At 63.4% G+C, this 14,123-nt stretch overlaps 1 protein-coding gene across 3 annotated transcripts; it reads right to left on the reverse strand.

Moving 5' to 3' along the window:
* Positions 1–3,945: 3,945 nt before the first annotated feature.
* LIMK1 (LIM domain kinase 1) lies at positions 3,946–13,450 on the reverse strand. 3 transcript variants are annotated; one of them, XM_014881455.2, is made up of 16 exons: positions 13,300–13,450; positions 11,506–11,602; positions 8,889–9,027; positions 8,331–8,440; positions 8,063–8,254; positions 7,546–7,651; positions 7,280–7,464; positions 7,023–7,206; positions 6,858–6,944; positions 6,513–6,644; positions 6,344–6,403; positions 6,180–6,245; positions 5,927–6,083; positions 5,772–5,827; positions 5,132–5,289; positions 3,946–5,039 (listed from the first exon to the last, which is right to left on the reverse strand). In XM_014881455.2, the coding sequence occupies exons 1-16, from the start codon at positions 13,355–13,357 to the stop codon at positions 4,889–4,891; spliced, it is 1,938 nt and encodes a 645-aa protein (XP_014736941.1). In that variant the 5' UTR covers positions 13,358–13,450; the 3' UTR covers positions 3,946–4,888. The 3 variants fall into 3 exon arrangements, with proteins under 3 accessions (XP_014736941.1, XP_088033089.1, XP_088033088.1); XM_088176963.1 differs by lacking the exons at positions 11,506–11,602; positions 13,300–13,450 and adding an exon at positions 10,929–11,472; XM_088176962.1 differs by lacking the exons at positions 11,506–11,602; positions 13,300–13,450 and adding an exon at positions 10,775–10,869.
* Between the last annotated feature and the right edge of the window lie 673 nt (positions 13,451–14,123).

The raw sequence follows: 14,123 nt of genomic DNA on the forward strand, positions 1-14,123 counted from the left end.
TTCTCAGCCTGGCCAGCGGGCACAGCCTGCAGCAGCCACACACTAGCCACGGCCTTGCTCCAGTAGCCCAGTGCCCATCGAGGCCAGGGAGCTGCAACCTGGGCTTTACACAGAGCATTAAAAGCTGAAGGGATCAGCTTCGGAGAGGGAGGGGACACAAGGGCTGCACATTCCTGTCTGGGAGATGACGCAAAGGGGAGCGATAGTGACACCCAGGGAGGGTGGCATAGCTGGAGAGGTCCCCAAGGTCCCCGGGGCACCCTGGGGTCCCTCTGCCCAGCAGCAGCAGCGATCCCAGGTCCCGGCCCGGCTGGGAAGTCTCCACTTGCTACCGGGGCCCAGAGCTCTATAATTACCATGGGAGGCTGAGTTATTTTGGGAAGCGGCTTTGCTGCTGCCAAAGCTTTTATTCCTCCAAACCAAAACAAGATGGAAAGAGCCCAGCCCAGGATGCTGCATCCGGCGGGCGTGGGGAGCTTAACCTCCTCAGTGCCTGCACCGGGGCTGCGGCTCCCCCTGCCTGACCCAGCATCGAGACAGGGCCTGGGGCTTGGGCTGCGCTCCCGGGCTCCAAGGAGAGTCAGGAGGGAAGATTTGAGGTCACGGAGACCACAGGGTGTCAGCCAGGCATGGGATGGGGCTGGGGTCAGGTCCAGAGGCCACATGTTCAGATGCTTCCTTGTATCCACCATGAGAATCTCTATTTTTAGCTCTTTCTCTTGCAACGGGTCCCGTTTTGGGGCCTTCCCAGTGCGGTGGCTGGGCTGAACAATGCCATGCGCATGGAGTGGAGCACCTTGCTGCTGCCCCCAGTGACACATCCCAGGGGACAGAGCCTCAAGGGTCCATCCCCAAAGCCACCAGAGCACAGGCAGAAGTTCTGCTCTCCCCTCTCCAACGCAGCTAAATAGACTCGAAGCTGGGAATAAACTCATTTTTCACACTGTGGAAAGGATGAGCCACATCAGGCACCCTGCAGTGCTCCCCAAGATCTGCTCCAGCACAGGGATGAGGTGGGCTGGGGGGGATCTGTGCTCAGGGTGGACCCTGAAAACCTGCCGTGAAACTCCCGCCTTTTGGCCTCTTTCCCTCCGTGTGAGCCCAGAAGGGCAGCCCATGCCTGGGTGGCTCCCTGTGCTTCAGTCTTACAGGGCAGCCAATAGCCCCCAGACCCATGGTCTGGGGTCCCCCAAACCCAAAACCTGCATGCCAGGGTCTTCCAGCTCCCCAAACCCACACACAAGGGAGTTCCCTAGACTCACAGAGTCCCACAGCTCCCCAAACCCACATAGCAGGGTCTCCCCACCCTTGGGCTGTCTCTGCAGGGAGGTCCTGCTCAGAGTAGGGGGTCCTGGGGGTTCTAAGGATCCACATTGCCCAAGTGCCAGCCCCTTGGAGGGGTTTGGACATGGGGTCTCTATGGGACGGTATCACAGCAGTGGGGACAGTGTCACAGCCATTCAAACGCACAAGCCCTGGTCCCAACCAAACCCTGCCCACACAAGGCTCCCTTCCCTTCTTGGACTGGACCTTCCCACAGCTCATCACGTGCCACCAGCTCCCAAATCCCTCACAAAGGACTCATCAGTCGATGCTGCCCATCCCTGGTCCTGCCTGAGGACCTGGTGGCACTGGGTAATCAGGAGCACCCATCCCTCAACCTCCCTGTCCAGAGCCCCACTGGAAAGGGGCTGTGCTGGAGCTGGGGAAGGATGACAGTGGGACTGAGAAGGAGCCATTTTTCCCATCAGAAGCAGCTGAGGCTTTCAGGGCCCCCCAACTGTCTCCTCCCAGGTGCCTGTGTCCCCACAGGACCAGCAGCTGGATCAGGGATGGGTCCCATGTGCCCCCAGCTGGCAAAGAGGGGCAGGATGGCAGAACCGTATTCCCAGGGCTGCGTTTATAAATGCCATGTTTATGTAGATCTTACAAAAACTGCTAGCAAATGAGGTGGGAACTGTGTCCCATGCCAGCCTCGTCTGTCAGGGACCAGAGGACATGGGAGGGGGGACAGGAGCTGCAGTGACAGCCCTTCTTCCCATCCTCTTATCCCACAGCCTGTTGCAGCTGTGGGGGAAATTGAGGCAGACAAGTACTGACCTCTCACCATTGGCCTCGGAGCTCCACCAGGGGTTCGGCCATCTGGATGTTCCCCATGGAGCCACCAGGTCCTGGTGACTCTCTGCCTGCTACCCCTGTAACAAGGTGTCCCCCAAGAGGGTCCCCACAGCACCAGTGCCCACCTTGCAGGATTCTGGGAGAACCTGCCGTTCTTCCTCTCCCCTGGAGCCCCAAACCTCCCCATGAGGAAGGTGAAAACCCACGGCCGATGGTTCATGGCTGGAGCTCTCAGTGTGTCCTTGCCAGAGCCACTGGCACCTTTGGCCAATCCCGTTGGTGGGGACACTTGGCTCCCCAAGTCCCACCATTCCAAATTGGGATCAGGCATGGCCAGGACCTTACCAGAGACATCCTTGAGGGGGCACAGAGCAGAACCTGGGAGGAGACAGTGGATGCAGTGGCAGCTCTTAGTGGCCTGTGACATGGTCTGGGTGGTTTTGTTCCTCCCGGGAGGGGATGGCTGGAGGGGACAGGCAGGTGCTGGTGATGGGATGAGCCCCTCCCACAGGCACTGGATCAGGCTGGACTGGGGCTGGATTTGGGCATAGGGTGCTGCACACCTCTGGAAGGGACTTTCAGGTGACAGTGACAGCATGGGGCCACTGCAGCTGTGCCAGAGCCACCTCCCTGACTGGTGAGGGGATGTCCCAGCTGGTGGCTTGGTTTGGGATGAGTTGCTGTCATGGTGGGGGGACTGAGTGGCCACTTGGCACTGTGGCCAGCTACTGGCTCTTGTCCCAAGGGCCACCAGCAATTGTCCCAGTGGGTGTGGAGACCCTGGCACTGCCAGGCACACCACACCCACAGCTGCACCCAGCTGGGTGAGGGGCTGGGGAGGTTTGGGGGTTCCTACTGCAAGACTGCTCTCCTGTGGCAGCAGGGGACTGGGGACTGTGGTGTTTCCCAGGTGTGATAAGCACAGTGGGTCCCTCACCCCAGCGTTCCCAGGGAGTGACAGTGTTCTGCTCCTAGAGCAAAGAATCAGCACAGTGGGGTGTCACCAGGGGCAGTGTGGTGTCACCAAGGGTGGCATGACAGGCTGTGACACCAGGCAGGGTGTTGGTCCCTGTCCCTCACTGGGGTACTGTGGAACAGGCAGTCAAAAGCCACTCCAGGAGGGGGGACACAGCCATTGCCACTACATCCCCCCAGTCCCTCTGGAGCAATAAATCATGAGGTTTCCTGATGGGGGTTCCAGCCTGGATCCTGGGCCTCTTCAGGCTCCTTCCCCAGCTGCAGCATCACTGGGGACATCCTTGGGGACATCCCTCCAGTCCCATCCGTTCCCTGTTACTCCCTCCTCAGCTCCTTGGGTTCCAGGTATTCTCCAGCTTCCAAAGCTCAGCATCCCCCAAGGATAGAGCTTGGGGACCTTAGTTTGGTCCCAGGAAGGTGTTGAGGACAGAGGGACAGCATGGGAGGGCCATGGGCTATCCCAGCATGAGCCACCTCATTGCTCCCTGGGGGCTGGTTTGACACCAAAGGCAAATGCTCCATGACACCGATGGTCACACGGCTCTGTCACCTGTCTGTAACCACCCTGGTGTGACAGTGGGCATGGCCACCAGGCTAGTGAGGGGACACAGAGCTTGGGGGCCCTGGTGACATAGGCAGGGATAGCACCAGTCCCACAGCCACAAGGGGGTGAGGACAGCACAAAGGGGGAAACACCACTGCCCCTATGGGGGTGAGCGAGCTGGTGGATGCCACCACAGCCAGTGCCACAGCCCAACCCTGGGCAGAGGGACTGTCCCCTCCTGCCTCAGTTTCCCCAGGAGCTCCCAGCCCCCCCAAGGGAGGCGAGCGATTGCCAACAGGCCGGGCAGCGAGCGGGGAAGGATTTATTGACTCACGGCTCGGGGTACATCACAGTTTGAGCTCCCTTCCCGCCTCCGCAGAGGACGTCGCCTTGGACTTCCCGGGCAAAAGTGCACGGAGAGGCTTCACAGTTTGATCCCTTCGGGAAAGCAGAACCGAGGCAGTGACAAATGGCAAACGCTACATTGTATGAAAAAATAATACAAACTCTTCTCTTTAAATATCTTACAGAAAAATGAACCTGAATAAAGAGCATGAAAAGCACCGCGTGGCGCAACCCCCTGGGCCCCCCGGGGCAGGGGGACCGAGATGAGCTGCAGCCCCACGTCCCTCCGGAGCAGCCGGCGCCGTCCCCGGGGCTGCGCGGGCAGGGCTCGGCACGGGCAGCACAGGCGTGGGGGCAGCAGGGACCGCTACGTGCCTGTCCCCACGCCACGGGGCTGTGCCCCACGACCCCTCACTCGGCCGGGGGTGCCGGCAGCCCCCCGAGCCCGGGGTGCCGGCGGGAGCAGCCTCAGGGGCCGGCCGAGGTCGGGGGCGTTGCTACGAGGGTGCCCTGGGGGCCGCGGGGTCCCTCCTGTCGCAGTGCAAGTTCACGGAAAGCCAAGGCACCGCCGCGAGGCCGCGGCTCTGTCCGGGGCAGCCCGGGGGCTCGGGCGGGGGCAGCCCCGCTGTGCAAAGGGGAGGTGAGCCAGGGTGGGGGACACGGGGCCGTGGCACGGTCCCCGCGGTGCGGCCGGCCGGGCTGGTCCTGGTGGTCAGAGCTACGGCGTGGGGGGTGCCCAGGGCCATGCGGCCCCGGGGAGAGCCAGCTCCCCGGGGTGGGCAGCAGGGTGGGGGCGCGGCCAGGGGCCCGGGGGTCCAGCCCCGGGGTGCGGCAGCCCCAGGAGCGGCTGGCGGCGGGCGCAGCCCCTTCTCCCGTGGCTGCAGAGGGGTGCGGGCGGGGGCTCTACCGCGGGGGCGCAGGCAGCCCCCCCTCCCGCCGGTGCGTCTCCCCGAAGGCTCGGTCCAGCTGCTCCAGCTGCGAGCTCAGCGGCAGGTGGATCTCCAGGTGCATGCGCAGCGTCTCCAGCCACTGCTCCAGCTTGGCGAAGGACGGCCTGAGCGACGAGGGGGACACGTGGCAGCTCCGCTGGCTCTGTCCCCACCCTGTCCCCTGCCCCAGGGATTCCTGGGGGTCTCCATCACCCACCGCTTCTCGGGGTCCAGGTCGCAGCAGCACACAGCTATGGGGAAGAAGCTCGGGGGGCAGGCGGGGGGGCAGTAGCGCTCCAGGAAGCCTCGGACGTTGAGGCCAAAGTCAGTGGTGCGGGGCAGGTAATCGGGGTCAGCGCTCACCCGGCCGATGATCTGGGGACAGTGGCAGGGACAGGGGGGCTCAGCACCAAGGGGGGGACCTCAAGCCGAAACAGAGACCCCGAAGCCCCAAGGGGGAGATGTCCAAGTCCCAAGAGGGAGCCCAAACACAACAAAGAAACCCCAACCCCAAGGGAGACACCCCAACAGGGAGACCCTTAACCAATGGGGAGAGGCCCCAACTCCAAGGGAAGCCTCCAAGCCTTAGAGAGGGAACTCAAGCACAATAAGGACCTCAACCCCAAAAGGGAGACCTCAACCCCAAGAGGGAGAACCTTACCCTGGAGGGGAATCCAAACACAATGAGGACTCCAAGCCCTAGGGAGACCCCAAGCCTAAGGGAAGAGGCTCCAATCCTAAGGCAGAGACTCTAAACAACCCAACCCCAAGGGGGACCCCTCAACCTTGGGGAAGTGACCCCAAACACCATGAGGACCCCAGCGCCCATGGCAGACCCCAGCCCCACGGTCACTTGCCTCGCACAGGACGATGCCAAAGGAGAAGATGTCCACCTTCTCATCATAGCTCCTCCCTGCAGACACAGGGTCAGGCCATGTCACACATCCTGTCCCAGTCCCACCAAGTGTCCCCTGCCTGGGGACAGAGCCCTGGCTGGCCCCATTCCCCTCACCATTGATCATCTCAGGGGCCATCCAGTAGGGGTTCCCCACCACCGTGTAGCGTTTCTTGCGGTCTGGTTTCTTCAGGTTCTTGAGATGCTCAGGCTGGTTCTTCTCGTCCACCATCAGCCGTGCCAGCCCAAAGTCAGCCACCACCACGCTCTTGTTCTGAGGGGCCCAGGTAGGGGTGAGGCCTGGGGGAGCCACACAGGGACTGAGAGCCCCAGCCAGGTTGGGGGAGGCCAGCACCAAGGTGGGACTCACCTCCCGCACGAGGCAGTTGTGAGAGTTGAGGTCACGGTGGATGATGTTCATGGAGTGGAGGTAGGCCTGTGGGAAGGGTGGGCTGAGAGCAGGGGCACCCCCACGCCATGGTCCCCCCACCCACCAGTACCTATCCCACCCAGCCATCCCATGGTGGCACTCACCATGCCAGCAGCGATGTCCTTGGCGAAGCTGACCCGCTGGCTCCAGGGGTAGTGGCTGTCCTGGGGGGCAGGAGGGGGAATATGCCAGGGAATGAAAAAGGAAGAAGGGTCCCTCAGCCCCACTGGGGCTGTGAGATGGTGGGGCACCAACCTGCCCCCCAGTGCTCACCATGCTCTTGATGAGGCTCCTTAAGGTGCCTCCTTTGATGTACTCTGTGATGAAGTTGAGCCTCTTCTCCTTGTAGAGCACCCCGATGAACTTGAGCACGTTGGGGTGCTCCAGGCAGCGCATCACCTTCACCTGCAGGAGACCCCCCCCAGCCCCATGTCTGTGACACCCCGAGGCTCCCACACCCCCCACACAGAGACGCTGCTCGTAGGCTCAGCGGGCAGGGCTGCACCCACAGGGCTTGGTCACCCCTATCCAGGGACTGTGCCCAGGTGGGGCCAGGATCAGACAGGCCCATCCCTCATGTCCCCCCAGCTTGGGGGATTAAGGACAGGGGTCCCTCACCTCTTTGAGGAAGGTCCTCTGTGTCTCTTCATCGAAGCGGATAAGCTCCTTCATGACCATCACCTCACCCGTCTCCCGATGCGTCACCTGGCCGGGAGCGCAGGGACTCAGCACTCCCTCCATCCTGGGGAGCTGAGACCCTCATGCTCGTGCCCCCTGTCCCACCTTGATGGCCTGGCCGAAGCAGCCCTTGCCCAGCACCTCTCCGTGGATGAGGTCAGAGGGGCGGAAGATGCGGTGAGCACGGGACACGACGCGCAGGGACTCGGAGCGTCCGATGTCCTTGCGCTGGGACGCGGGAGAGCCCACGGAGCCCGAGCCTGGGGACTTGTCCGTGCTGCAGCTCCTCCTGCGGGATGGACAGGCAGAGGTCAGTGTGCAGGGGGTACACAGGGACGGGGGCAGAGGGTGGATGGCCTTACGTGACAGCGCGCTGGCGCATGGCAGTGGGGTCCCCGCAGGGCGCAGGGGCTGGCGAACGCAGGGGGCTGCACGGGGCAGGCAGGGGGCTGCCCGCCAGCCCTGGCTCCTGGCCCAGGGGCTCATGGGGGTCATGCTCAATGGTCAGCTGCAGCAAGCGGCTCGTCTCCTGGATCAGCAGGTCGATCTGCAGAGGGAAATGACCATGGGCTGGGTTTGGGGACATGGCAGCAGCGGGGCTGGCTGGGCTGTGACAGGGGGACCGTACCTCGTCCAGGGGGACATGGCCGATGGGGGTCCCGTTGATCTCCAGGATGCGGTCACCAACGTGGATGGAGTTCTTCATGTCAGGGCTGATGCAGTCTGGGTCCACCCTATGGGGACAGTGGGGTCAGACCCCCAACACTGTCACCATCAGAGAGGTGTGCTGGGACACTCCTAACGGGTGTGTCAGACCCCCACTGTCACTCTCCCTCCTGGGACATGCTAGCAGAGTCTCCAAAAGCCACCCCAACCACATAGGGACACGTGTGGTACCCACAGCCCACTCTGGCTTATGAGGCAATGCCAGCATGGCCAAGGACACATCAGCACAACCCCCACAAACCTCCCTGCAGTTGGGGACACGCCACCACGGTCCCAACAGGCCACCCATGGACAATGGGAACAACCCAGCCCCACCCTTCTTCCTCTAAAAGGTGTCCCTGGGATGGATCCCAGGGGCAGAAGGGGCATGAGATGCCCCAGCCCTGGGGAGGGGGCGGTGGCGAGGGGACAGGACGCACTCTCGGACGCGCACGGTGCGGGGGTGCTCGGTGCCGCAGCCCTGGTCGATGGAGACGGAGAAGCCGCGCTTGCCGTCGGAGCAGGCGGGGATGGACACGAGGGTGACGGTGTGAGGGATGCGGGAGGCCGGCGAGTCCGGCAGGATCTGCTCGATCACCGGGGTCACCACCATCTGGTAGTAGCAGTGGCCGCTGTGGGGAGCAGAGCAGGAGGGTGGGTGGTGGTGCTAGGGGACGTGTCCCCCCAGCCCCCCCCGAGCAGACGTACCAGTAGAGCTTGGAGCGCTCCACCAGCGCATAGGTGTCCCCATCCCCGATGAAGGCGCGGCAGTTGAGGCAGCTGAAGCACTCGGGGTGGTACTTCTGCTCCCCGGCCACCTGCAGGCAATGCCATCAGCCCTGGGACCCCCTTTCTGGGCACCGAGGGCCAGGATGGGGCTCAGAGGGGGCTGGGAGCACCCACGGGTGCACCAGGGCCGTGGAAAGGGCAGGCTGAACCATGGGATGGTGCGGACAGAAGTGCCACCAAGCTGAGGGTGGCTGCAGGAACATCTCCCACCTCATCCTTCTCCCCTGCATCCCCCAACCCCAACATGGCCCTCCAGCGTGCCCTAAAACGTAGAGGACACCCCTACCACAGTGGTGCTGGGGGTCTGCACTCCTTCCCCACCTCCCTTGCTCCCCAGAAACTCAGCCATGGGACAAGGCTGCATGTCCCACCGCTGAGGACCCCGTGGTGCTCACCATGACCACCCCAGGGACACTGAGTACCCCACGGTGCTCACCATGACCACCCCAGGGACCCTGAGGACCCCGTGGTGCTCACCATGACCAGTCCCTTGGTGATCTGCTCAGAGCAGCCGTGGCACAGCTCCCCGAAGCGTGCCCAGTAATCCTTCTTGCAGTACAGGCGCCCATCCTTCTCGTAGTACTGGTGGGACAGGGAGGCCCCGCACTCACAGCACCTGTGGCAGGGACAGAGACCCCCTTGTCACCTCGTCCCCATTGCCACCCTGGGGCACAGCCAGTGCTTTCCCACTCCACAGCTCTCTGAGCAAGCTGCTTCCCCCACTTTCTGCATAGCTGCAGGGCCACTGCATCGATGTGTCACCATCCCCAGGGTGACAGCAGGTGATTCTGGGGGTGCAGGCTGGGGCTGCAGGGATATGTGGGGACACTGGGGTGGACAGGGGAGGGGATATGGGGTAGGGAGAGGCATGAGGAGGGAAGCGCCAGCCCTGCATGGATGTGCCAGCCTGGACAAAGACACACAGAGGGATGTACCAGACTGGTGCCAGACATGCCACCCTGGTGCCAGACATGCCAGCCTGGCACAGACTTACAGAGAGATGAGACAGACTGGTCACAAGTGTGGCAGCCTGGTCACGGACAGAGGGACATCCCACCCTGGTGACAGATACACAGAAGGGCATGTCCCTCTATCCATGACTAGGGTGACATGCCAGTCTGGTCACAGACATACGGAGGGACATCCCACCCTGGTTACGGGTCTGTCACCCTGCTCACAGATGTGACAGCATCACCATGGGTGCACAGAGGAACATGCCACCTTAATCAGAGGGATGTCCCACCCTGGTCACAGACACACACAGGGATGTGCCAGCCTAGTGAGGGACGTGCCAGCCTGGTCATGGATATGCAGAGGGATGTGCCAGACTTGCCACGGACATGACTGTGGTGACAGTCATGCCAGTCTGGCACAGACACACAGGGAGATGTTCCAGCCTGGTCAGGGATGTCACAGACACACATAGGGACATGCCAGCCTAGTCATGGATACACAGAGACATGTCCCACCCTGGTGACAGATGTGCCAGTCTGGTCAGGGGCAGAGGGACATGGCCCCTTGGTCACAAACTCCCTACCCTGGCACTGACAGCTAGAGGGACACGCCAGCCTGGCCAGGGACATGCCAGCCTTGGGACAATCTGCAAGGGGCACAGGGGGAGGGGGAGCTTCTCGGGGGCTGCTGGGGGGGTGCAGGGGGTGACAACAGCAGGGTGTGCCCGGCAGTGCAGAGAGGCCTGTCAGTTTTGGGATACAGCGTCAGGGGTGCACATCAGACTGTGCAGAAGGGGACAGAGGGTACCAGAAAGGATTTGTGTGGGGGTGTGGGAGTGGCTGGAGGGTGTAGGGGATGCTTGTGGGAGGGGTGCAGAGGGCTGCAAGGCGGGAGATCCTCTTGGGGACGGGGAGCTGTAGGGGATTTGCAGTAGGAGGGTGCTGTAGGGGTGCGGGGGTTGCGGAGGGGGTAGAGAGGGAGCAGTAGGGGATTTCCTGTAGGGGATTTGCAGTGCGGGGATGCTGGAGGGTGTGGGGTTGCCTCAGGACACTCTGCAGGGGATGCCGGGGACTGTCGCAGTCCTCCCCCCGTCCCCGGCCACGCAGGTGGAATACCAACCAGCGGTGACGTCACGGCGCGGAGTTTCCCCACCCCATGACGTCACCGCGCGAGGACTCCCCCGCCCCATGGCGCAGCACGAAACCTCACTGGTCTGGGGGCGGGGAGGGGGAGGAGGAGGAGGAGGAGGGGGAGGAGGAAGAGCAGCAGGGGGAGAAGAAGAGAGAAAAGGAGGGGGAAACGGAGGACAAGGGGAAGGGGAGGGGGAGAAGGGGAGAGGGAGAAGAGGAGGAGGAAGAGCAGGAGGAGGAAGGCTTTCAGCGAGTCTAGCGCTGCCGGAAGCCGCTTACCCATCGGGGGGACCGGATCCAGCTGCGGCCCCACAGTGGCCTCGCTCTGGCTGGCGGCCCAGAGAGGGGAAGCCGAGCATGGAGGACACAGGCTGAGCCCCCCGAGGCACAGCCCGTCCTGACCCCCTCCCACTTCAATCCCACTCCCACTCACTTGGCTCCAGCGCTCAGGATGCGGTTCTTCCTCAGCACTGCCGCGAGCATCCTCATCCACCGGACAGGGACACCACCCCGGGGACAACCCTGGGCACCCCCGGGCCCACAGGGCACCCTGTCAGGTCCCGGGCACCCCCGCGCCCCCCGACCCGGGCCCTTTCTCCTTCTGCTTCTCGGAGCTCCAACGGCTGGAGCTGCCGGGAGGGCTCGAGTGAAAGAGGAAACAGGGAGGGAGGGGAACGGGTGACATCAGCCACGCGCACCCTGTCACCCGGCAGGAGGGGACAGCGAGGGACAGGCAGCAGAGTCCTCTGCTAGGCCTGGCCTCAGCCGGGGAACTCCCTGGGTGCCAGGAGCCACAGCCACGCTCCAGTGAGTGACATGGCAATGGCCTCACGCATGTCCCTGCCAGAGCGGGAGGCAGTACTGTCCCTGTCCCTGCAGAGCATCCCACTGTCCCTACGGCCATCCATTCTGGTGTCCATGACACCATCCATCCCGATGTCCCCGATGCCATCCCAGTGTCCCCAGAGCCATCCAGCCCAGCGTCCCCGCTGTCCCTCAGTGTGTCCCACCTGAAGCAGTCGGCATGCCAGTCCGCCTTCAGTGCCTGCAGGTACTGCCCATCGTAGATGCCCTGCCCACAGCTCGCACACACCGGCAGGTCGGTCCCTGCGGGCAGCAGAACACGAGGTGACAGGGCTGTCACCACACCAGCCGGTCCCGGCCACCCACAGCGGCACCCGGGATTAAATCCTTCTGCCCGGGGTGGTGAATTCCATTCCACATCCATTGATCCCACAACGGGTGAAGGTCGTGGCACCCATGGCCCCAGGGCTGGCAACAGGGCAGGGGTGGGATGGGGGCACCTAGTGAGTGCAGGATGGGGGCAGAGGGTGGGTGCAGGATAGGGGCAGAGGGTGTAGGGAGGGTGAAAAGAGGCAGGATGGGTGCGCCAAGGGATCCGGGGAGGACGGCGGGGTGTGGGATGGGTGCTGGGTGCATGGGGGGGACAGCAGGATAAGTGCTGGGGAGTCCTGTGTGGCACAGGGGGTGCAAGGTGAGGGATGAATGGGGGACACACAGAAAGGTGCAGAGTGTGGAGGCATGCACACTGCAATGGAGGGACACAGAGGGATGCTGGATGGGTGCTGGAGGATGCAGGAGGACACACAGGGATGCAGGATGGTTTTGGGTGATGAATGGGGGACACAGAGAGCGATGCTGTATGGGTGCTGGAGGATGCAGGAGGATACAGAGGGGTGCAGAGGGTGCTGGGGAATGCACAGTGAATGGGGGGACACAGAGGGGTGCAGGGAGGGGGATGAATGGGGGACACACAAGGTGTGCAGGGTGGCTGCAGAGGTTCTAGGAGTGCAAGTTCTTGGGGTGTGTTGGGAGGAATGAGGGGCCCAGCGAGTGCAGAGGGGAAGGAAGACACAGCAGGGATCTGGGGGTGCAGGAGAGACGCAGGGGGATTGGGGGGTGCAGGAGGGATGCAGACTGGATGGGATGGGGGGTGCAGGAGGAGATAGAGAAGTGTTGGGATGCAGGGGGGATGTGGAGGTGCAGGAAGGGATGCAGGCTGGGTGCACAGGGAGAGTTCTTGACAGGGAGGATGGGGGAGATTAGGAGATGCAGGGGCGAATGCAGCCTGGGTGGAAATACAAGGCAGGATGGGGGGACGGAGGCTGAACTGGGGGTACAGGGAAGATCTGGGGATGTGAGGAGGATGCAGGTTGGATGGGGGTGCAAAGGGATGCATGCCAGGGGAGCAATTTAGGGTGGGATGCAGGGGGTGACATGGGCTGGGTAAGGGGTGCAAGGGGACGTTTAAGGGTGCAGTGGAGGATGCAGAGGGTGATGTGGGCTGGATGAGTGAGAGGTGCAGGAGGTGATTTGCAGGTGCAAGAGGAATGCAGGGTGGCTGGGGAGTGCAGGGGACGTGTGGGGGGCACGGGGGATGTAAGGTGAGGGAAGGGCGTTTCAGAGGGGGATGCAGGGGTGCAGGGTGATGCAGGGGAAGGTTCAGGCTGGACGGGGAGGCATGGGATGTCGGGGTGCAGGGGGGGCGCAGACCAGCGAGGGATGCAGTGGGGGATGCGGGCTGGGTGAGGGGGTGCAGGGGGGAGATGAAGAATGAACTGCGGGCACACGGGGACATTTGGGAGTGCAGGGGGCATGCCGGGGATGCAAGAGTGCAGGATGGGGATGCCGAGGAGGATGCAAGAGCCCGCGGACAGTGGGGACGATGAGGCTGGGGGCTGCAGGCCGGCGGGAGGGTCCGCACGAGCCGGGCTGGGGGGTCCCGCGGCCCGAGCGGCGGCGGAAGCGCTGAGTCAGGCGGGGGGGCTCGGGTGGTAACGCACCTTCGTCCTCTCCCATAGGCTCGTCCCTCCAGGTGCAGCACAGCAGCATCAACCTCATGCAGGCGCGCTGGCCGGCGCCGCGCCGGGCCGGGCCTGAGGCGGAGGCGGTGGCGGAACCGCGCGGGCGAAGCCCCGGTCGGGCCCCCCCGGCCCTGCCGCTGCCGCTGCGGCTCCCGGGCGGGACCGCGGCGCCTGCACCGCGCCTGCGCGGCCGGGGGGCGGGGCCAAGGGCCCGGGGCCCGGGTGGGTGTGGTCTATGGGCGTGGTCATTTTTGTGGGCGTGGTTTGTAGGGCGTGGTCGCGGCCGGGGTGGGGGCGAGGCTCGGGGTGCGCGGTTGGGCCCGGGGGGATGTGGAGGTCACGGGGCGATGGGGCTGTGCTCACCCTCCCCTGACCATTACGGGTATCCCCACACCGCTTGGTGTCCCCAGCTACGCCAGGCCAGTCTCATGGGCAGGACACGGGTGTCGCCACACCACTACTGGCCATCGCGGGTGTCCCCACGTGTCCCGGCCCGTCACTGTGGTCAGGGCACAGGTGTCTCCATTTTCCATGGGATGTCACCGTGGGGCGTCACATGGATGTCCCTCTCATTCCCCACGTTGTCACCACGGGATAGAGCACGGGCATCTCTCTGCATCCTCAGGTTACCACCATGGCAAGGGGCATGGACCTCATCCTGGGTCCCAGACTTGTAGCTGTGGGAGAGGGAATGGATGTCCCCTTAATTCCCTGCACTCTTACCATGGGACAGCACATGGATATCACCTCCTAGGCTGTCACCAAGGGCAGGCACAGCCCTATTGGTCCTCAAGCTGTCACCA

The sequence above is a fragment of the Sturnus vulgaris genome, chromosome 21 (assembly GCF_052056855.1).
Source record: "Sturnus vulgaris isolate bStuVul1 chromosome 21, bStuVul1.hap1, whole genome shotgun sequence".
Classification (NCBI taxonomy): Eukaryota; Metazoa; Chordata; class Aves; order Passeriformes; family Sturnidae; genus Sturnus; species Sturnus vulgaris.